This window comes from Pseudophryne corroboree, chromosome 5 (assembly GCF_028390025.1).
Source record: "Pseudophryne corroboree isolate aPseCor3 chromosome 5, aPseCor3.hap2, whole genome shotgun sequence".
NCBI lineage: Eukaryota > Metazoa > Chordata > Amphibia > Anura > Myobatrachidae > Pseudophryne > Pseudophryne corroboree.
In genome coordinates, this window is record NC_086448.1 from 528803960 (window position 1) to 528827064 (window position 23105).

The following is a 23105-nucleotide window of genomic DNA, read 5'->3' on the forward strand; positions in this document are numbered from 1 at the left end:
GCAATAATAAGACAGATGACAGATGAGGATGTATGATTTGGCTGCTTGCAAGCAATATATAATGCAATTTGCTGCTTCAGGGTTCAACGCTATGCTAATGTTTACTCAGGTGAGCGATTATTGGCAATCTGCGCATGCGTCTGAAATGCACTGCGCACATGTCACATGACACTTTATAGTGTCACTTACAGTGAGGATTTATTTGCAAAGTGATTGACAGGAAGTATTTGGGGGAGGTAACAGGGAGTGGCTGCAAAAACCCTGACGTGTCATTACTGTTTTCGGGGTATATTTCAGCCTACAACTGCAATCTGGTATGCAGAAAACATGGCACCTGCGTCTCAATACACATGGCTATGCTGAGTGGCCATAAGCCTACTAAGATGGTCCATTTTTGAAGAATCTATGACCAGATTCTATAGTGGGGAAAGTATTGGAAGGTATTCTAAGAGATAGTATTCAGAAGTTCCTTGAAGTCAATAAGGTCATTAAAAGGAATCAACATGGGTTTATGAAGGACAGATCCTGTCAAACCAACTAACTTGGCTTTTATGAAACAGTAAGCGCAAACCTAGATCAGGGTAAAGAGGTGGATATAATCTTTTTAGATTTTGCCAAAGCGTTTGACACTGTACCACACATGAGACTTATCTACAAGCTACAAGAATCAGGGCTAGGAAGCACAATATGCACTTGGGTCAAAAACTGGTTAGATAATAGGGAGCAGCGCGTTGTGGTTAATGGATCTTTTTCAACTTGGACTGAAGTGCTAAGTGGTGTGCCGCAAGGCTCAGTATTAGGACCACTATTGTTCAATATTTTCATTAACGACCTAACAGAAGGTCTAGAGAGCATGGTGTCAATTTTTGCAGATGATACCAAATTGTGTAAAGTTATAAATGCGGAGGGGGATGCTGAGTCGCTTCAGAATGACTTAGTTAAATTAGAAGCTTGGGCAGCGAAATGAAGAATGCGCTTCAATACAGACAAGTGTAAGGTAATGCACTGTGGTAACAAGAACAAAAATAACACCTACCTACTAAATGGGGTAAAATTAGGGGATTCTGTACTGGAAAAGGACTTAGGTGTCCTCATAGATAGCAAACTAAGCAGTAGTACCCAAAGTAGGACTGCAGCAAAGAAGGCTAATAAGATATTAGCATGCATAAAATGGGGAATTGATGCTAGGGACAAGAGTATTATACTCCCGTTATATAAATCACTTGTGAGGCCACACCTTGCATACTGTGTACAATTCTGGGCACCTTACTACAAAAAGGATATCCTGGAGCTAGAAAAGGTTCAAAGGCGGGCGACCAAACTAATTAAGGGTATGGAGACGCTGGAATACGAGGAAAGGCTTGCAAGACTAGGCATGTTTACACTGGAAAAGAGGAGATTAAGAGGGGACATGATTAACATTTACAAATATATAAGGGGACAATACACAGATCTTGCGCAGGACCTGTTTTTGGTTAGATCAACACAGAAAACTCGTGGACACTCGCTCAGGTTAGAGGAGAGGAGATTCCACACAATATGGCGTAAAGGCTTTTTTACGGTAAGGACGATACGTGTTTGGAATTCCCTGCCTGAGGGAGTTGTAATGGCCGACTCAGTCAACACCTTTAAGAATGGGTTAGATAAATTCCTAATGGATAAGGATATCCAGGGTTATGGGGCATAGTCACGCACTATGGTTATTATAAAAAAAGAGGGGTTAATCGGAACGGCAGTCAGCAACTTCAGTCAAAATTTTATACAAAATAATCGTGCATAGGAGAACACAAATAGGTTGAACCCGATGGACAATTGTCTTTTTTCAACCTTAGATACTATGTTACTATGTTAACAATGTGCCTGTGTATGCTGATGCTGATATTTGCAAACCGCTGGTGTCTAAATTCTTACCCAGGCGGCATAATCAGCATATTTTCAGACAGTAGCTGTATATGGGATTACAGCTACGACTGCATTAGCGAACAGCTCTGAATCAGGACCACTGATTTGCACACTGCAGGGTTCCAGTATGACATGCCGGCACTTGGGACTCCGGCGGTCGTAATACCGACGCCGGGATCCCGATGCTGGAAAGACCAACAGAGGTGAGTGTCAGGTGTTCTCCCCTCTCCCATACCTCATTACCAACAACGAGCATTGTTACTGCATCCCCAGTGCAGCCCTCATTTGGACTTAGAGGCAAAGGGTGCTCATCTGCACCTAGACAAATCTTATTGTGAGGCAAATGGCAGAAATTATATTTTACATTTTCATGCAGGTAAAAAAACTGTCTGTATCAGAGCAGCTTGATTTTAGCACTGTGTTGTACTGTAGGTTATTTAATAAGGGCACACGCAAATTTCTAGGTTAGGAGTTAGGGGGACATGTACTAAGCAGTGATAAAAGTGGAGAAGTAAGCCGATGGCAAACAATCAGCTGCTCTGTATATTTTTATAGTATGCAAATTTTGGTTGCCATGGGCAACTTCTCCACTGGCTCACTTCCCCACTTTTATCACTGCTTAGTACATATCCCCCTTAGTCTGATTGTTCAGGGTAGTGCTTTCCAGGACACAGGTGCAGAACAAAAGAAGTCTTGGGTTTAGTGGGAATAGAGGATGAATGATAGCTGTAGGTCATTGGGTTTATTAAAGAAAACAGATAAGGTGGTAAACTGAAGAGAACAGAAGAGATGCAGGGTAGGGGAGGGGCCATTGTGGGGGGCTTTGTGATAAAAAAAACAGAATTATGAATTAGATGAAACTGTCAGTCAGGGAAATGGCCGCCAGTATTAGTGGGGGAAAAAAAGGAAATTAACCTGAATGTCATGATCTAGGTGGACTGAATTGGAGGTAGAAGGGTACGATGGCAAATTAGTACGATGTTACAGTCAGCAAGACAGGAAACTATAAGTGTGATACCCGGGACCAGAAACTTGTGTAGTTATTCATGTAAGGGTATCACTGTACATGGTAATGGGTCAGCATGGGATTATTTTCCCTTTGAGATACGTATGATGGTGCCTGTAACTGGTTAAGCCTCAGGAGAAGGGAGGCGCTGGGACCCAGCAAAGGACCGTTGCACAAACTGAACTACCAGCTCACGAGCCGCTGGCGGGACAGATCCGGGTACCCTGGAGAGAGGGATAAAAGGAAGAGAATCTCAAGCGCGAGGTGTGGACGGCTGGATCGTGTGAGAGGACGGAACGGCGCGCTGGTGATAAAAGAAGCGGAGCTCAGCAGAGTGGCCGGAGAGGGGTGCCCATAAGAGACTCACCACGGGTAGACAGATCGGGACCGGAGGAAGATCGGCAGAGCAGAGTGAAGCCTGGTAACCGCCGCCAGAGTGAGAATCCAGCGTTGACGCAGCGGTAAAGCAGGAGGCGGCCTAAACGTGAGTGAGGGAGATCTTAACACTAGCCCTCTCGAGTGACGGGGGAGGAGGCGGTCCGCTTCAGACTCGCCCAGAGGGACGACTAGTCTGGTGAGTGACTGAATCTGATCCAGAGCGAGCGGCATAGGGGAAGCACAGCTATAGCCACCCCAATTCGTGAAAAGGTAGCCGGTGGAGACAGGTCATTATTAGGAAAAGAGAAGCAGAGATTAGAGTAAGACAAACAGACTCTCACTACAGCCAGTCAGAATAAGCATAGTAAAAGGCTTATTAATACCCGGTGATCACAAGCTACTCACGTCTGTAAAAAGTGCATCCTAGCAATTCGGCCTACATATTAATGATTGCTTCTGTCACACAACCTCAGTATGAATTCGGCTCTGTACAGAGGTGGAGAGCAATAACCTTTCGCATACCCCGGCTTTAACGCGTATAGTGGAGACTGTTAGTATCTTTAGTGAAGAGATTCAAAAGGCATACCGCGCCAATCTTTCTGTATAGAATCATCCACTAACAAGCAAACTGATATTTAGTCACGACATGGCAAGAGTCTAGTGAACTAACCAGTTAAGGGTCCAAGGATATAGAGTTCATATTTATTCTTATCTTCAAACTAGACCGAGTAAGGCATGCACCACAATCAACGGTCAGTCAGGAGTAAATGAACTGTATCCTGTCATACCCATATGGCGTCACGAACAGGATACATAACTTAAAGCGAGGAAACCTATACTAGAGGAAGATGTCAAAAGAACAGGCTACATCAGCCGGAACATCCAGTGGGGAGCATAGTAAGGCAACGCAAGAGACACCTAGTATGGCACAGATAAATCCAATAACTCTACCATACTATTTTGGGGCTCCCTGGCTTCCGACATACCATGGAGATAGACGTAGTGCCGAAGGGAATACATTAACGGATTTTAAAAATAAAATGAAGTCGATGTTTCGATTATACCCATTAAGTGAGCAACAAAAAGTGGAAATTTTAATTGGTCAACTAAAAGGATCCGCGCATCGGGAAGTAATCTCTTGGCCTGTGGAAGAGCGGAAGAGTATTGATCAGATCTTACAACGATTAGCTACTACTTTTGAACTTCGCACTATTTCCGAACTAAAGATGAAGTTTTATGCTAGAAAGCAGCGTCCGGGAGAGACACTTAGAGATTATGCATTGAGTCTTCAGGAAGCATTGAAAGCTCTTCAAACCGTGGATGAAAAAGAAATTAAGGATATCGATGAAGCCTTGGTATCACAGTTTGTAGAGGGGGCAAATGGAGAAGGGATCAAGGCTCAACTCAGAATGCTGAGGATGCAGATACCCGATCATACATTCCTGGATTTTAAAGAGGCTGCGATCAAGGTGGTAGGGACAGATATCGCCCCAGAAGTTAGTTTCCCTGAGATGCCTGGTTATCAGGAAGACTGGCCCCCTAAAGGAAACAACTTTTCCGATACCAGCAAATTAAAAAGAAACCTAGAAACCACTGCACAGAATTTTCGGACATCAACTACGGATCCAATGCGAACTCTAAAAAGCCAGATGGAGGAGCTAGTAACGGGAATGGCTGAGGTTTGCAATGAAGTGCGAAATTTGGCCAGGAAGCAAGCTTCTGGTCCCAGCGAACCTAGTTGGCAACGAGAGCAAAGAAGAGCCAGAAGTGATTGGTACACCTCACCCCAGGCAGGGGGAAGGAGAACTACTGACCGGTTTGATCCCCAAGGCCGACCCATTTGTCGCCAAGGTAAAAAACCGGGACACATAGCACGTAATTGTGATCAAGGGGAGGCTTTAAACTGCAATGCCCCGAGGTCGGAGACCGAGCCTCGGGGGGAAACACCACAGTAAGCCCAAAATCAGAAGAATGGTGGTCTCAGTATGTAGGACAATGTCCCCATATCCCGATATCTATTAACGGAGTGGAAATTATGGCCATGGTAGATACCGGATCGCAGATCACCACCATTCAGCATTCTACTTTTCTACAGAATTGGGGAGAGCATCAAATTGTGACACCTCCACCCACGTGGTTACAACTGATTGCCAGTAATGGATCAAGTATAGCCTGCGTGGGTTACTGGGAGGCCAATGTAAAGATTGGAGAAACTGAACTTCCTAGACAAGGGTGCTTGATTACACATGCCAGTGACCCCAATGCTATCCCTATGATTCTAGGGATGAATATATTACAGAGTTGTCCTGAGGAGTTTATTTCAATTCTGAGACAAGAACTCCCTAAAACTGTGACCACCCATCAGGACGTCCTCCAGAAAACCATTAAAATGCTGCAAAGCCACCAGGCATTTGTGCATTGTAACGGATCCATTGGAAAGGTCCGGATTACGGATGGCAAACCCATCAAAGTGCCTCCCAACTCCGAAATCATTGTCTGGGGCAAAACTAAATGTGGTCCTGGAGGAAAACATTATGAAGCCCTCATCGAACCTTGTGACCTGAGTGAGGAAAATGAAATCGTCGTGGCCCATTGTTTAGTGACCGTGACCAATGGAAGGGTCCCGGTCAGGATCCTGAATCCTCACAATCACACGATTGAATTATACCGGCAACGACCAATTTCTAGACTTTCTTGGACTACCTTTCAGGATGTTATGCCTGCGCAAATAGAAGCTCATCAACAGAGCAATAACGTTATGCAGGTGGAGAGCAACACCCCGACAGAGTGGTGGAATGACATCCAAATCGGCGATGACGATACCCCTGGTGAGCATAAAAAAGGCGCACTTCAGGTAGTGAAGGAGAATCCTCAAACCTTTAGTCAAGGTCCATTGGATTTTGGAACAGTAACAACTGTGAAACACCGCATCTTGACTGGAAATGCTACTCCTATCAAGGAAAAACACAGACCCTTAGCTCCTGCCCTGTATCAACCAGTCCGCAAGATGCTTGAAGATATGAAAGCTACTGGCGTAATTCAAGAGAGCCACAGCCCTTGGGCGGCCCCAATGGTGCTAGTTAAAAAAAAAATGGACAGCTGCGCTTTTGTGTCGATTACCGAAAATTGAACCAAATTACACACAAGAATGCATATCCACTTCCCAGAATTGAGGAATCACTTGCAGCTCTGAAATCGGCCAAGTATTTCTCCACGTTAGATTTAACTAGCGGATATTGGCAGATTATGATGGCGCCAGAAGATAAAGAGAAAACAGCCTTTACTACTCCTATGGGGCTCCATGAATTCAATCGAATGCCATTTGGATTGTGCAACGCTCCGGCAACATTCCAAAGAGTGATGGAGCATTGCCTGGGAGATAGAAATTTTGAAATGGTATTACTATATTTGGACGACATTATCATCTTTTCCAAATCATATTCGGACCATCTACAACATTTACATGAAGTCTTCCAACAATTGGCTAGATACGGACTAAAGGTTAATCCTGCTAAGTGTCACTTGTTAAAACCTAAAGTTCATTATTTGGGACACTTGGTGAGCTCTGAAGGAGTGGCCCCGGATCCAGAAAAGGTTTGAGTGGTACAAGATTGGCCCGTTCCCCGAACTGTCAAAGATGTAAGACGATTTCTCGGATTCGTGGGGTATTATAGACGCTTCATAAAATTTTTTGCTAAAATAGCCGCCCCTTTACACGAAGTGCTACGAGATGTGCCTCAAGATAGTCAAAGCAGACGTTTACTGGTCGTATGGACTTCCCGACAACAATCTGCGTTCGAACATCTTAAGAATTTCTTGATCCAAGCGCCACTTCTGACATATCCAGATTACAGCAAACCCTTTATCCTACATACTGACGCGAGTAAGCAAGGACTGGGGGCGGTTCTCGCACAGTTACAAGATGGTCAGGAAAAAGTGATAGCGTATGCCAGCCGAGGTCTTCGTAAGAACGAGCGTAACGATGCCAATTACAGTGCTTTTAAATTAGAATTCCTAGCACTGGTCTGGGCCGTTACAGAAAATTTAAAGATTATCTTACCGCCACACCGTTTATAGCTTACACCGACTGTAATCCTCTGGCCCATTTAGCTACTGCCAAGTTGGGGGCATTAGAGCAGCGATGGTATGCACGTTTGGCTAACTATCAGTTTACCATACAATATCGACCTGGCCAAAATAATAGTAATGCAGATGCATTATCTCGGTGATTGACCAAGAAGAATCAGAAGTAAAGGACTATCGAGAGTCAGTGGAACTGCCTCCTTTTCAGGCCACCCGGCGAACAGTGGTGCATCATAACGCTGCCTCCAAGACAAGTGAGCCTGATTACCAATCGGAAGAAAGCAGTTTAAGCAAATGGCAGGAGTGGCAAGAAAAATACCCACTGTTTCAACAGTTAAAGGGATTATTACTGCAAAAGAGAGGCTTGTCCAAGTCCGAAAGACAAACCTCAGCACCAGAGTTGGTTAAGCTATGGAGACAGCGGGATCGTCTAGAGATTCAACGAAATGTAATAGTCCGCAAGAGTGTCCATCCTAAAACTCATCTGACCATCACACAAGTGCTCATCCCTGCGCCAAAGGCACCAGTTCTCTTACAGGCTTATCATGATCAATCGGGTCATTTCGGACATCAGAAGACGGAATTGCATCTCAGACAACGGTTCTATTGGGTTGGGCTACGCCAGAATGTCGAAGAATGGTGTAAAAACTGTCATGCGTGTAGCCTACGGAAACCTGCTCTTTCTACAGATAGGGCCCCGCTTCATCCAATTGTCAGCAGCAATCCTCTTGAATTGGTCACCATTGATCATGTGAAGCTAGAGAAGAGTACGGCTGGATACGAATACGCCCTCATGATAGTGGACCATTATACCAAATTCGCAGTTGCTCTACCAGTGAAAGATATGACGGCGAAGACTACTGCTGAGGTCTTTTGGAGGGCCTTCGTGCGACCATATGGTTTTCCCGATAAAATCTTGACCGATCAAGGGCCCGCGTTTACATCTCGACTCTTTCGAGAATTATGTCTCCTGTATGGATGTAATAAAATACAAACCACAGCATATCACCCTCAGGGGAACGGCCTTTGTGAAAGAACTAATCAAACGCTGATTCAAATGCTACGGACCCTTCCTCTACAGAGAAGACAAGAATGGCCGTTATTATTAACAAAGTTTATGTTCATCTACAATAACTCCATCCATAGTTCTACTGGATATACACCGTATTATTTATTATTTGGTAGACAAGGAAAATTACCCGTAGATGTTATTTTTCAAGTAGAAAGTATCCCAGAACCGTTTCTGGAGACAGACTGGGTGACAGAACACCAACGTCGAATGAAGGTGGCCCATGACCTGGTAAAACAACATAGAGAATAAGCACAAAAGCGGCAAGAGACCAATTATAACCGTATAGCGCAAGCTGAACCCTTGCCGGTTGGATGCAGAGTCCTAAAGAAAAATAACCAACGACAAAGTAAATTAGACTCTCGCTGGGAGCCGATCCCATATAAAATAATAGGAAGGCCGAATCCAGAAATAGCAGTATACCGTATTCAACGAGAAGATGGAAGTCGGCCCAGTATAGTCCATCGAGATCAACTGAAACCGTGCCCCGTTTGGCCAGGAGTCGAAAGTGGGACAGTTCCATTCCTGGAAGAAACTCCAACAGCAACCTCATACCCAGATGCAATGATGAGTCTCTATTGGCCGATTCTGGGCATTGTTGGAACTTCGACTAACACAGATGTGACTGAAACCGTGCTGGACAATGTTGCGGACTTTGTACATTCGGAGGTTCCCATGTTGAGACGTTCTGAAAGGAGCACAAGAGGGAAATTACCTATGAGATACCAGTCTTAAAGTATTTAAGTTAAGTTACTTAAATTAGTTATGTGAAGTGATCTTCTGTATGTTATAGTAAAATAGTATAAGAGGAACAATTGAATATTCGGAAGTTTAATTTTTTTTTGCAGATTAATTAAAAATAGCTGTTACAGTCTTGTATGCGGTTGTCGGATGCGTAAGGATACGCATCAAATTAGCGGGGTGGTATGTGATACCCGGGACCAGAAACTTGTGTAGTTATTCATGTAAGGGTATCACTGTACATGGGAATGGGTCAGCATGGGATTATTTTCCCTTTGAGATACGTATGATGGTGCCTGTAACTGGTTAAGCCTCGGGAGAAGGGAGGCGCTGGGACCCAGCAAAGGACCTTTGCACAAACTGAACTACCAGCTCATGAGCCGCTGGCGGGACAGATCCGGGTACCCTGGAGAGAGGGATAAAAGGAAGAGAATCTCAAGCGCGAGGTGTGGACGGCTGGATCGTGTGAGAGGACGGAATGGCGCGCTGGTGATAAAAGAAGCGGAGCCTGACAGAAGTACCTACGGAGCTCAGCAGAGTGGCCGGAGAGGGGTGCCCATAAGAGACTCACCACGGGTAGACAGATCGGGACCGGAGGAAGATCGGCAGAGCAGAGTGAAGCCTGGTAACCGCCGCCAGAGTGAGAATCCAGCGTTGACGCAGCGGTAAAGCAGGAGGCGGCCTAAATGTGAGTGAGGGAGATCTTAACACTAGCCCTCTCGAGTGACGGGGGAGGAGGCGGTCCGCTTCAGACTCGCCCAGAGGGACGACTAGTCTGGTGAGTGACTGAATCTGATCCAGAGCGAGCGGCATAGGGGAAGCACAGCTATAGCCACCCCAATTCGTGAAAAGGTAGCCGGTGGAGGCAGGTCATTATTAGGAAAAGAGAAGCAGAGATTAGAGTAAGACAAACAGACTCTCACTACAGCCAGTCAGAATAAGCATAGTAAAAGGCTTATTAATACCCGGTGATCACAAGCTACTCACGTCTGTAAAAAGTGCATCCTAGCAATTCGGCCTACATATTAATGATTGCTTCTGTCATACAACCTCAGTATGAATTCGGCTCTGTACAGAGGTGGAGAGCAATAACCTTTCGCATACCCCGGCTTCAACGCGTATAGTGGAGACTGTTAGTATCTTTAGTGAAGAGATTCAAAAGGCATACCGCGCCAAACTTTCTGTATAGAATCATCCACTAACAAGCAAACTGATATTTAGTCACGACATGGCAAGAGTCTAGTGAACTAACCAGTTAAGGGTCCAAGGACATAGAGTTCATATTTATTCTTATCTTCAAACTAGACCGAGTAAGGCATGCACCACAATCAACGGTCAGTCAGGAGTAAATGAACTGTATCCTGTCATACCCATATGGTGACACAAGTACAAGTTACATAAAAGCGCAGGAGGTATATTGGATATCGTTACAGTTCATCTTGGGCTGTCTTGACAGTAACCACAGTAGAGAGAGAATTTTCCTTTAGAGGATTACAAAACAAGAACCTAAGAGGAAGGAACAAGAAAGGGAATCCTTGCTTTCTGAATTACCTATTGCTGTTTTATTTACAATACACCTGAAGTAGAAAGACCTATTAACAAATGTGCACCAACGTACAAAGGGCCTAATTCTGACTTGATCGCAGCAGCACATTTGTTAGCAGTTGGGCAAAACCATGTGCACTGCAGGGAGGCAGATATAACTAACATGTGCAGAGAGAGTTAGATTTGGGTGTGGTGTGTTCAATCTGCAATCTAAATTGCAGTGTAAAAATAAAGCAGCCAGTATTTACCCTGCACAGAAACAAAATAACCCACCCAAATCTAACTCTCTGCACATGTTATATCTGCCCCACCTGCAGTGCACATGGTTTTGCCCAACTGCTAACAAACTTACTGCTGCGATCAACTCAGAATTACCCCCAAAGTTTCAGCTGAACTGTGTTATTTAAGGGGAATAAATTACAATACTGAAAGAAGAGACTATTATATAAATGTATATGACATTATATGCTATAGAGTTATGAATAAGTATTCACTTTGTGCATGATATAAGATACTAACCTTTGTTTAGGTACAAACATCGGCTGAAGTGGAAGATCCAGTTTAATAAAGTTTATTCTTTGTTTAATGTCGTTCATGTATATATGGCGGTATGATATTTTCCATTGGTAAAGTTATTTCATGCTGTATTTGATAGTCAGTGGTATCAAGCTGAATTAAATAAATTCTGTAAGGTCATGTGCGATTAGAAGTGCTAGAATTGTTGCCGTTGCATATCCGAGACATGGTGAAAACCTGCAAATAGAGCAGAGCGTCAACAGGTAACTAACTAAAGACTAACAAGCAAGAGAAACGGTATACTTACCTCACAGCTGGTCCATTAACGACAAACTACCGTTAGACTGTCACATAAGAGCATGCATTAATGTTTAATGCGTGGTTTGTAAGGAAAGGGGGTGCGGAGATACTTTGGATAGGAGGTGGTATAAACATAATTTAGCACGTGGTATTGAAAGACAAGTCACAATGCAAGATAACACAAACACAGCATTGTTACTACTACAGCACTACTATTATACTATACACAGTAAATAAGAAGTCATGAAATTCTGCAGCACTACACAGTGAAAACAGAGCATAATACATAAGATGTAGAGGTCCAGCCATAGTTGGCCCTAACCAATATGATGCCCTAGGCAAGATTTTGGCTGGTGCCCCCTAGCACCACCACTAGTTCCAACTCTGACCCTGCACCCCTTTCTCAGCACCATCACCACCCACCCATAGTAGTCCTTACTCTGGTGATCCTACCCCATATATTTTAAATAGGTACAGTGCGCACATTCAGCACACAGCCCAAAAGGGGTGTGTTCTTGCTGGGAAAGGACATGGCCACACAATAGTACCCCCAATTCAAATTAGGTCACACAGTAGTGCAACTTTATTCACATTTTATCATGCGATAGTGTCCCTAATTCACGTTACATCACACAGTAGTACCACTTTACCTTATATACATTACTCCTCACAGTAGTGCCCCTTATTCACATTACATCACACCATATTGCTCTTTATTTACATTACACCACACAGTAGTACCCTTTCTATACATTACGCCACACAGTAGAGCACCTTATACACATGATGCCACACATTAGTAATGCATTTATACACATAAATACCACACATAAATGCCCCTTGTACATGACACACATTATTAATGTTCTTATAAACATAATGCGCCTTAAACAATATGCCAACCTTTATTAATGCTCTTATACACACAGGGCCAGTGCAAGGTTTCTCTGCACCCTAGGCAAAACTTCATGACCCCCCCCCCCCCCCCCACACACACACACACACACACACTTCCCAGTCCCTCAGGTGAAAGTATGGAGGGGGGTTGTTATAAGTTCTGGACCGACCCACATAACCTTCAATGCCTTCCTATCTAATTACATACTCTCTGTACAAAATAAATTGTGAAAAAGGGTTGCGCTGAAGAGCCCTCATAATGCTAGTGGTTCTATAAAAATAACAACAATTTATTATATACAATTTATGCTCCTAAAATCACAGTTTAAAGATGCACAATGCTAAATATGGTAAGCAACACTTAATAGATACATGAAAAGTTACAATAGGACTAAATTGTAGCAATCAGAAGATGTTGACTCAGTGTATGTTACTATGCAACAGTTCATTTCATGAGCGTGTGTATTAAAGACTGCTATAGTCCCAGAATAAATAAATAGTTAAAATTGATGCCAGGTGTAAAAAGATCGGTTCGAGACTGGGGTCCAGCAAACACAAGATCATATTATCAATGAGTGGGAGTCCCGCCCGGACGACTTAATATGTTCGTAATCACTGGTGATCCATTAAAGACTGCAGGTAGAATGCAGGTAAAATTGTATGATAGCGAGCCGTGCACAATGCCGTTACTCACTCTATCCCGACGTTAGGGACCTATTCCAAGGTGAGAGGAGATAGTCGCTATCCGGGCATCCCCGGGTGCAGCAGCTTAATGAGAACAACGGTTCGTCTTGTGGCTACTCCTCCCTGTCACCAGCAAGCACTGGGGATCCCTCTGGAGTTCGCCCGCTCACATACGGCCCTGACCGCTAATACAGGACACAACCGCTGATCCCGTTGGTAGCCACACGAGCTGTCATCCTCATTAAGCCGCTGCACCCGGGGACGCCCGGACAGTGAATATCTCCTCTCAACTTGGAATAGGTCCCCAACATCACAGTTTAACTTGACTGTGACAGCGATCAGTTTTCTCAGTGGGGGGGGAGAGGGGAGGGTGTTCCTGAAGGGTAGAGGGAGAGAAAATGCGGGGGCAATCACTAAAGCTTAAGTAGACAGCTGGTCACTTTGCTCAGCGTGGGGGTTGTCATGAAGGGTAGGGGAGAGGGAGAGAATATGCGGCATGCAATTGCAGGGGGGAGAGGCTGAATATAAGAGGAGGATACTATCGTGGTGTGGGGCGGGAAATGCTGAAGGCTATCGCGGGTTTGGGGGGGAGGGGCAGGGGGCTCAGGGAGTATTGCAGAGGGAGGAGTGCTATTTGTAACTAGAGCCAGCTTACTTTAACCGCGGTAGAGCTGATGGGACACACTGACTCACGCTGTCAGTGCCGGCTATTAACTGATGGTGGCCGCGGCATCCCTGCTCCTGGTCTCTTAAGGAAGATGAGGAGCACAGCTAATAATAGAAGAAGCACTCATCTGCAGCACGTGGCGTCGCCCTCCAGTGGCTGACGCCCATAGGCAGCTGCCTAAAGCTGCCTAATGGTGGCGCCGGCCCTGTATACACATAATGTCCCTTACACATATGCCACACATTATTAATGCTCTTATACACATAATGACACACATAATGTCTCTTTCACATATGCCGCACATTATTAATGCTCTTATACACATAATGACACACATAATGTCTCTTTCACATATGCCGCACATTATTAATGCTCTTATACACATAATGACACACATAATGTCCCTTACACATATGCCACACATTATTAATGCTCTTATACACATAATGACACACATAATGTCTCTTTCACATATGCCGCACATTATTAGTGCACTTATACACATAATGACACACAGTGCCCTTTACACATTTGCCGCACATTATTAATGCATTTATACACAACACACATAATGCCCCTTACACATAAACCGAATACTATTGCACAACCAACCCACCTGTACACAGCACGGACACGGCCGCTAACACTATGACCTCTGCCTCTGCTTGGATACAGATGTGTCCTCATACATCTTGCCTCAATACGCCATGCAGCAGGAGATACCTGGCGTGAGTCAGCTGGCAGCTCTGCTAACGTTGGGCGCCATTTTTGATGAAAATGCACCTTATTTGCATTACTACGTGGCTAGGATGCACAAGCAGCTTCTGTTGATTAAAATAATACGTAGCATTTCGTATGCAGATACAGCCACAGTCATATAAACAGAATATAGGCATGTCGCATATCATTTTAATCAGCAAAAGCTGCTTGTGCTCCTAGGCATACCAAATGCCCTAGTTTGCCTATACATAGGGCCGGCTCTGCCCTAACCCACCACACAACCAGCTCTTTGTGTCCACTCCACAGCCCCCACTGCAGATGCCACTTTAAAGCAACCTTCTAATCCCTAGCACGCTCTCAGATCAGGCTTGTATGCTGTACGTCTGGAATAACTGGAAGAGCCCCCTCGCCTTTATAGTACGAAAAGGAAAAAACATAGGGTAAGGTATTAGGGTTAGTTTAGGGGTTTGGGTCAAGGTATTAGGGATATAGAGTATTACGTTTGGTGTAGGTCTTAGTGGTTTGCATTGGTGTATTAGGGTTAAGGGTTATGGTTATGGTTAGGGTGAGGTTTGTGGTTAGGGATGAGTTAGGGTTAAGATTAGGATAGGGATGCTATGCTTCCTGGATTTACTGGAAGACCTGTCAAGAGACATTCGCTCATCGTGTGCTTCAGGAGATTCATGGCTAAAAGGAGGCAAGGCAAAATGGGTGGAACCAGCATTACCCACCTCATCACTGAGAGCAGGAAGGATTCGATGCTATCCTGTGTGGATCTACCAGCCTTCATACAGGCCTCACATGATGCTCCTGACAAGGAACCTGCTAATGAAAAGGAAGTGCGCTCACCTGAAAAATCCAAGATGGTGCAGGCATCCACCAGCGAGCTGCTCAGTTGTCTTACGGAGTTCCTCTGCCGCAGATGTAAGGAGTTCCAGCATATATCACCAACAGATATCGCTTTATGGATGTCCGCTGTAGACAGCTCCCTCTCTGTATACTGGCAGACGGTCAGTTTCATCACTCCGGCCAATGTAGTGTTTTTCTACATGCTCTGCCGAGAGGTCATGTCATCCGAGCTACTCAGCATGCAAGAACTAGTGGCATATCTATCAACGTGCCTGTATTTATCCTACGCATACACGGACTGTGAGACCACCTACCCACTGAGGCCTTTCCTTGCTGAAAGTTCAAAGGAAGCCTTTTGGAGTCGTTGCCTCTATGTTATCAACCTAATGAGTGCAAAGATGATCCGCTTCCACGCTGACCCCCAGTATTTCATCCAGGTCTTTGAGGATCTTAAAGCTGAGGGTGGACAGCAGGACATAACATCAGCCTAAAATCGTTACCTGAGCCTGCGGTGCAGTCAGACTCCCATCAGAGGTGGTAGAGGCTAATACAGTGACTAGCAACTGTGGTGAGCGTTGATGAAAATTCTGTTTCCATGAATTATAGCAACAGCTCTGGCTTGAGAACCATAAAGAAGCTCAAATTAAGGTTTGGGAACCTAAGATAAAGAAACCCTATTTCAGGCTTGGGAACTTAAGGCAAAGAAACCCACCTGTGGCTGTTATTTGCTTCTCTTTGTCCACATATTTTATGATTGGCAGCCACCAGCACTGGTTTGACCATTTCATTAACTATAAATAATTTGAATTGGTCCTTGACTACCAATCTAAGGCACCCCTGAAAGTGACCCGAGGCACCCCAGGGTGCATAGGGACACAGTTTGGGAACCACTGGCCTAGTCAAAGCCCAGATCTCAATCCAATTGAGAATCTGATCTGTGGTCAGACTTGAAGATTGCTGTTCAAAAGCGGAAACCATCCAACATGAAGGAGCTGGAGCAGTTTTGCCTTGCGGAATGTACAAAAATCCCAGTGGCAAGCTCATAGAGACTTGTCCAAAGCGACGTGCAGCTGTAATTGCCGCAAAAGGTGGCTCTACAAAGTACTGACTTTAGGGGGGTGAGTAGTTATGCACACTGAAGTTTTCTGTTGTTTTGTACTATTTGTTGTTTGCGTCACAATAAAAAAAAAATCTTCAAAGTTTTAGGCATGTTCTGTGAATGAAATGATGCAAACCGTCAAACAATCCATTTTAATTCCAGGTTGTGAGTCAACAAAACATGAAAAATGCAAAGGGGGGTGAATACTTTAGCAATGCACTGTATCTAGGATCGGGGTTGGACTGGGCCAAAAGAGTACTAGGGATCAGGTTTCAGACTGTGCACTTGCATTATAAGGTACATATGTTACCTTCAGGCTTGGACTGGCCCACAGGAGTATAGGGGAAACCACCGATGGGCCCCATTGCCTGGGGGGGGGCCACCTCCTGCTCTAAGGATCAGGTTCCAGACTGGGCACTTGAATTATCCATTATACATATGTTACCTTATACTGGACTATGGTGTATTTTCTACAGTGCATTGCTGATAAGTAATCTGGTACATTATCATGCATGCAGCAGCTGAATTTACTGTATATATTTATAAAGGGGCCCAGATGTTGCACTCTAATCATTAGTCAAACCAATGAGGTGGCAGGCCACACCCCCTCTGCAGACTAGCCACACCTCTAAACATGGGGCCCATACCACTGCATTCCCCCAGTGGGCCCTACATGCCCCAGTCTGACACTGGTTACCTTATACTGCACAGGACTATGGTGTATTTTTTACAGTGCATTGCTGTTATTAATTTGGTACATTGTCATTAGGGAGGCCAATCCCGGGCCGTTTTTCCAATCCCGGGGATCGGGATTGAAAAATGCTCAATCCCGTGATTCCCGTGATCCCGGGATTGTACTGTGTATGTATAATATATATATATATATATATATATATATATATATATATTATGGTACATACAGCCTGGCACTCTGCTTCAGGGAATAAAGTGATGGAAGCAATGGGATAAATTAATGCTGCAGCACTCTGAGTCGTTTAAACATCACAGGTGTACTGAAAAAATCATGTTGTGATTTTTCCAATACACCTTTGATGTTTAAAAGACTCAGAGTGCTGCAGCATTAATTAATTCTATATATATATAGATATATATAATACTCACTATGGAGTAGAGGGGTCACTGAGGTCCAGAGGCAGGCAGCAGGGCAGCGCAGCGTGAGTATCATTCACAGTGCACCTGCTTTAGAGTCCTCTTTACTTTCAAATTGTGGCGGGCAGGAGGGCTGGCTGGCAGGCAGGCGCATTGGAGGGCGGAAGGAGCGGCCATGGCTGAAGGGGCTGTGCAGCGTGACCTCGCTGATGTCACGCCGCACACAGCAGGGCAGCCGGGGCCGGGCAGCGTCTGAGGCTGAGCCGAGCGCTAGTGCTCAGCGGCGCTGCCCGGTCAAGAATCAGTAGTGCGCATGCGCACGTGAATCCCGGGATTGAAGGCTCCAATCCCGGGATTCAAATCCCGGCATTTTTGGCCCCAAATCCCGGGATCCCGCCGATCCCGATCCCGGGATTGGCCACCCTAATTGTCATGCAGTATTTACTATATATACTTATCAGGGGCCCTAGCCCATGTTAATGCGTTCCAATGGTTAGGCAAACTAATGTGGTGGCTGATCACAACCCCACTGCAGACTGGTCACACCCCTAAACCATACCACCCCAGTGGCGCACCCAGGGGGAGGGGGGGGGTTTCCGAGCACCAAGAAACCCCCCCCCTCCACTAAAAAAATATATTTTTTTTTTCATTTTTTTTATTTATTTTTAGCTGCATGAGTATTATTAATGGCTGTCTAGCGTCCTCTGCAGCCTGCTGTCTTCCTGGTGGCACTTGTAAGTGCAATAAAAGTTTACTTTATTTTAATTATAGTACATATATATATCCATGTGCATACATATATACACATGTATATACATACGTACATATAAACACACACACACACACACACATATTATATATATATATATATATACATGTGTATATATATATATATATATGTACTGTATGTGTGTGTACACATAAATATATATATATATATATGTATGCATGTTTAATATGCTATGTATATGTGTATATGTATGTGTGTGTGTAGGTATATATAATATATATATATATGTGTATATATATATATATATGTGTAGATATAGATATATATAGATATATATATATATATATATATACACACACACACACAGACACACTAGTTTTATACTGGGTCACCTCAGTCCCCACCCCCGTGATTGGCTCCGCCCAGTTCTGGAAAAAAAACCATGCAAATCCTGCGTTTGCCACTGCTCCCAACATGACCCTCTCCAGGATGGACAGAATGCTCTGCTCCTGGACTTCCCTCTTAATGTATGATTGACCTCACCTGTGCTGAAACACCTTTCTTATCCATTTACCTGTTCAAAACAGGTGCTGGCGATCATACATTAAGAGAAAAGTCCAGGAGCAGAGCATTCTGTCCCTCCTGGAGAGGGTCATGTCGGGAGGTATGCCTAAACATGTGCCCCTTTATGCCCCAGTCCCACATTGTCTAGGATGCACCATCCTTTCAACTATCAACACATTTTAAGTTTGACAACCACCTCCCAAAGAGTCACACCAAACCTTCAATACTAAGGCCTCCACAGCACACATTGGAAAGGCAAGAGGGGCAATAGCAAGCTGTGATCACACAAACATCCAGTACAACCAGGGCGAACAATTATTCTCAAGATAAAGAAGAACTAGTGCACAAGGTTTGATTACTGAGTGACACAGAAGCCTATGAGGTCAATGATATTAAAATCTTTTAAGATCTTTCATGGTTTACTCTTTAGCACTGCAGATCTTTTACATTTGGCATGGAGGCTCTGAGAAAGTATAAATTACTATGTAAATAGGATTTCCCAGTTAAGTGGCAAGTAATAGCTGAATAACACACATGCATCTTACACTGGCTGACCTGCTGGAATTTTTGTTCTGATTTTTATCTATGAAAACCTGTGGCCCAGTAGTGGTCTGCGCCCTGCGGCTTTTTAAACATGTATCCCCTACTGCAAACTGCACTAAAGTGAAGAGAAAAAAAAAGTCTAGTGCAACCTATGGCCATAACACTCTGTGACACAATTACACATACAGTAGATCAGTACCTGGCGTTGCCATAATATCCCTTTCATTCGGGACACCTATGATTTACAGCGGCTCTGTGGCTGATTAAAACCAGGTGAAATGCAGGCTTGAATTTAGCCAGCCACAGAACCTGTGTAAATCATAGGTGTCCCTGATTAAAGGGATATCATGGCAAGCCTATAAATACCTATCTTATATGTCTTTACAGCAAAGTCTCTTCTACTGGTTATCCCACAGATATTTGTTACGTATTACCCTTAAGAAGGACAATCAGATGTACCAGCACCACCTACTAGGAAACAATGAGTATGGTAAAACACTCGGTCTTTCAGATTCAGGGCCTGATTCAGAGGTGTACTCATTGCCAATGTCACATGAAGTGGAGCGATATTTTGCTACTGGCATGCTTCTAAGTAGCGCCACATATGCATTTCAGTTGTGTCCATGCAGAGACACTATTTTTATTTCAGGCAACCACCATATTGCGACCGGGTGTGGTTCATCAAATCGACAGTATCTAGGTCGACAATGTTTAGGTCGACCACTATAGGTCGACAGTCACTAGGTCGACATGTATGGAAGGGCGACAGGGTTTCTAGGTCGACATGTGCTAGGTCGACAGGTCTAGAGGTCGACATGAGGGTTTTTGGGGTTTTTTTGTGTCGTTTTCTTCGTAAAGTGACTGGGAACCCAAATAAGTGCACCGTGTTCGCTCGCCATGCTTTGGTCAAGGTGCCTCGCTCTGCTACTGCTTCGCTCGGCACAGATTACCGTTCTAATCGTAGTCCACGTGGATCGTTAAATATGAAAAAATTCAAAAAAAGGAAAAAATGTGAAAAACTCATGTCGACCTTTAGACCTGTCGACCTAGACAGTGTCGACCTAGAAACCATGTCGACCTTCCATCCATGTCGACCCAGTGACTGTCGACCTATAGTGGTCGACCTAAACTTGTCGACCTAGACAGTGTCGACCTTCAGACCGGATCCCATAGCGACCACCAAAAGACAAAGTTGTAGGCACTTCTGCATCCTCCTCTGAATCAGGCCCTAAGTGATTTGTGGACTAGCTAAGGTTCTTTTTGTTGACATGTAGTTAAATGGTTAAACACTACAAGCTGTCTCAACTGAGTGTTGTGCATGATTCGTCAACCAGAATAACATCATGGGCCAGATGAAATGATGCCCGAGTTCGGCGGCCGTGCGGGATGCCGGCCGAACTCTGACTTTTTTTTAAAGGGGCAATCACTTACAAGGCATCTGTTTGCCCAGGCGAGATTGATACTTTATCATATTGACTACTGTATATCTTCTACCACCTATATCCTGTTATCTTCAATAAAACCGATTCTAGTTTGGAATAATCAACGTATGGACTAACCTCCTTGTGTCACAAAACGGGTACTTGTTGTTCCCGGAGTGGTATCAGGAGCTCTTTGGGTGACAGCACTATGATGCAGGAGTTGTCGTGGGCAAATATAGGCCTGTTTTATAGGTTAACTTACCCAGACTGTGCCAGATAACTGGAACAGACGAGTACGGAAGCGGACTGCGTCAGATAACCTGGAATAGCTGAGTACTGACCTGGACTGCAGCAGATAACTGAAACAGCTGAGTAGTGAACTGGACTGCTCCAGATAACTGGACTGGCGGGATGCAAGGCCAGGCTGGAACTGGAGTAGCTTCTTAGCCACACTGGACTGGCAGAGTACAGTACTGGGCTTGCCCCAGATTTGTTTCTTTTGCCAGACTTGGACTGGCAGAGTACAGAGTACTGTATTCGCTTCCTTAGCCAGACTGGGACTGGTGGAGTACAGAACCGGGCTAAAACTGGATTAGTTTCTTTAACCAGACTTGGACTGGTGGAGTACAGAACTGGGCTGGGACCAGATTATCTTTTGTAGCAAGACTTGTACTGACAATGTACAGAACCAGATTGGGACTGGATTCGCTTCTGTAGCCAGAAGTAGACTGGCGGAGTACAGAACCGGGCTGGGACCGGATTAGCTTCTTTAGCCAGACTTGGACTGGCGGAGTACAAAACTGTGCTGGGACTGGATAATGCTTGCAGCATCTCAGTTGCTGACACCAGTCACTCTGGGTAAACACTGATGGTAGCCTGAGGTCAATCTGGCTGGTACTGGGCAGAGATTGCAGAAGGTCAATTGAACAGAGAGCTTCAGATTGCAGAAGGTCAATTGAACAGAGCACTTCAGTCTAAACTGGGGACTGGTGGCTAAGTGCTATGAACTCCACGTGCGATAACCGGAATCATAGGAACTGGTTCACAGGAACTGGTTGCAGGTAACAGGAACCTGGAGCCTAAGGACATGGCTGGAAGCTACGTTGTTCAGGCAACCTCTGAGTGCACAGATACAGACTTACATATCCCCTGCTGAGCGGTCATTAGTGACTAAGTGCGGTACTGTCAGGGGTCAGCTGCGGTCAGAAAGATGGCGGGGCCCATACCCAAGCCTATACCCGTTGGCAGCATACCCAAGCATCCGGCACTTACTCGCAGCCAGCCTGAATGGGAAAGAGGATGGCACGCAGCAGCCACCAGAGACATGCCTAAAAAACGGCCATGACGTGCCTGCGTTTTTGCACTCTGACGATAACTTTCCCAAACAGTCCCTTACTGTCAATCAATGTTGGTGAAAAAAAGTGGCCTCAAAGTACCCCAAAATCAACTTTTTTGTTAGTTTAATTAAAGTATTTATTTCAATGATAATAATTGCTTTTTAGAATTTTTTTTTTAGATTTTTTTCTCTTAAATAAAAAGTGGCATCAAATTACCCCCAAATCACGTTTTCTAGTTTTGTTTTTTTCTGCATTTTTCATTAAACTCGTTGGTAATTAAACAAAATTTGTTTTACATTATTTTTTAAAATCAGCATATGGCAACTTTTAAAAAGGTACTGTATAGTACTTTCCTTATGCCCACTAACAGTCTTCTATATGATTCTGCTATAGAAGTTGTCCGTTTTTCGGTGTCTAGGAAGGTCTCCCCACTTTTTCATGCTACTGTCCCAGTTAGTTTTTTTGTACAAAATTTGTAAGAGTAGTGCTGTCACGTCTGGCAGGGTTTGTGGATCCGGCAGCTGAGATTTGCCCGAGGAGGTAGCAGGCTGTGAATGAACCAGATGAGGGGGCTGGATATAGGGGGTAATTCCAAGTTGATCGCAGCTGGAATTCTGTTAGCAATTGGGCAAAACCATGTGCACTGCAGGGGAGGCAGATATAACATGTGCAGAGATAGTTAGATTTGGGTGTGGTGTGTTCAATCTGCAATCTAATTTGCAGTGTAAAAATAAAGCAGCCAGTATTTACCCTGCACAGAAATAAAATAACCCACCCAAATCTAACTCTCTCTGCAAATGTTATATCTGCCACACCTGCAGTGCACATGGTTTTGGCCAACTGCTAAAAAATTTCCTGCTGCGATCAACTTGGAATTACCCTCATAGTTCCTTCGCATGGGACACGGAGCAATGAAGAACGTAGGCGAGGTTTGAGAGTCAATG

General features: G+C 44.5%; 1 protein-coding gene and 1 long non-coding RNA gene across 2 annotated transcripts in view; one reads left to right on the forward strand and one right to left on the reverse strand.

Annotated features, from left to right (window-relative positions):
• Positions 1 to 23105, reverse strand: part of LOC134927974 (uncharacterized) — a 117261-nt gene that overhangs the window by 37362 nt on the left and 56794 nt on the right. Inside the window, exon 3 of the long non-coding RNA XR_010177795.1 lies at positions 11244 to 11477. This is a non-coding gene — a long non-coding RNA (uncharacterized LOC134927974). The remainder of the gene's footprint in view (positions 1 to 11243; positions 11478 to 23105) is intronic.
• On the forward strand, positions 15126 to 15848 carry LOC134928711 (cyclin-dependent kinase 5 activator 1-like). Its single transcript, XM_063924725.1, has one exon. The coding sequence runs from the start codon at positions 15126 to 15128 to the stop codon at positions 15846 to 15848; it is 723 nt and encodes a 240-aa protein (XP_063780795.1).

Bases quoted from the DNA above. Each gene is read 5' to 3' on its own strand.
- LOC134928711 (XM_063924725.1), top strand. From the start codon at position 15,126: ATGCTTCCTGGATTTACTGGAAGACCTGTCAAGAGACATTCGCTCATC.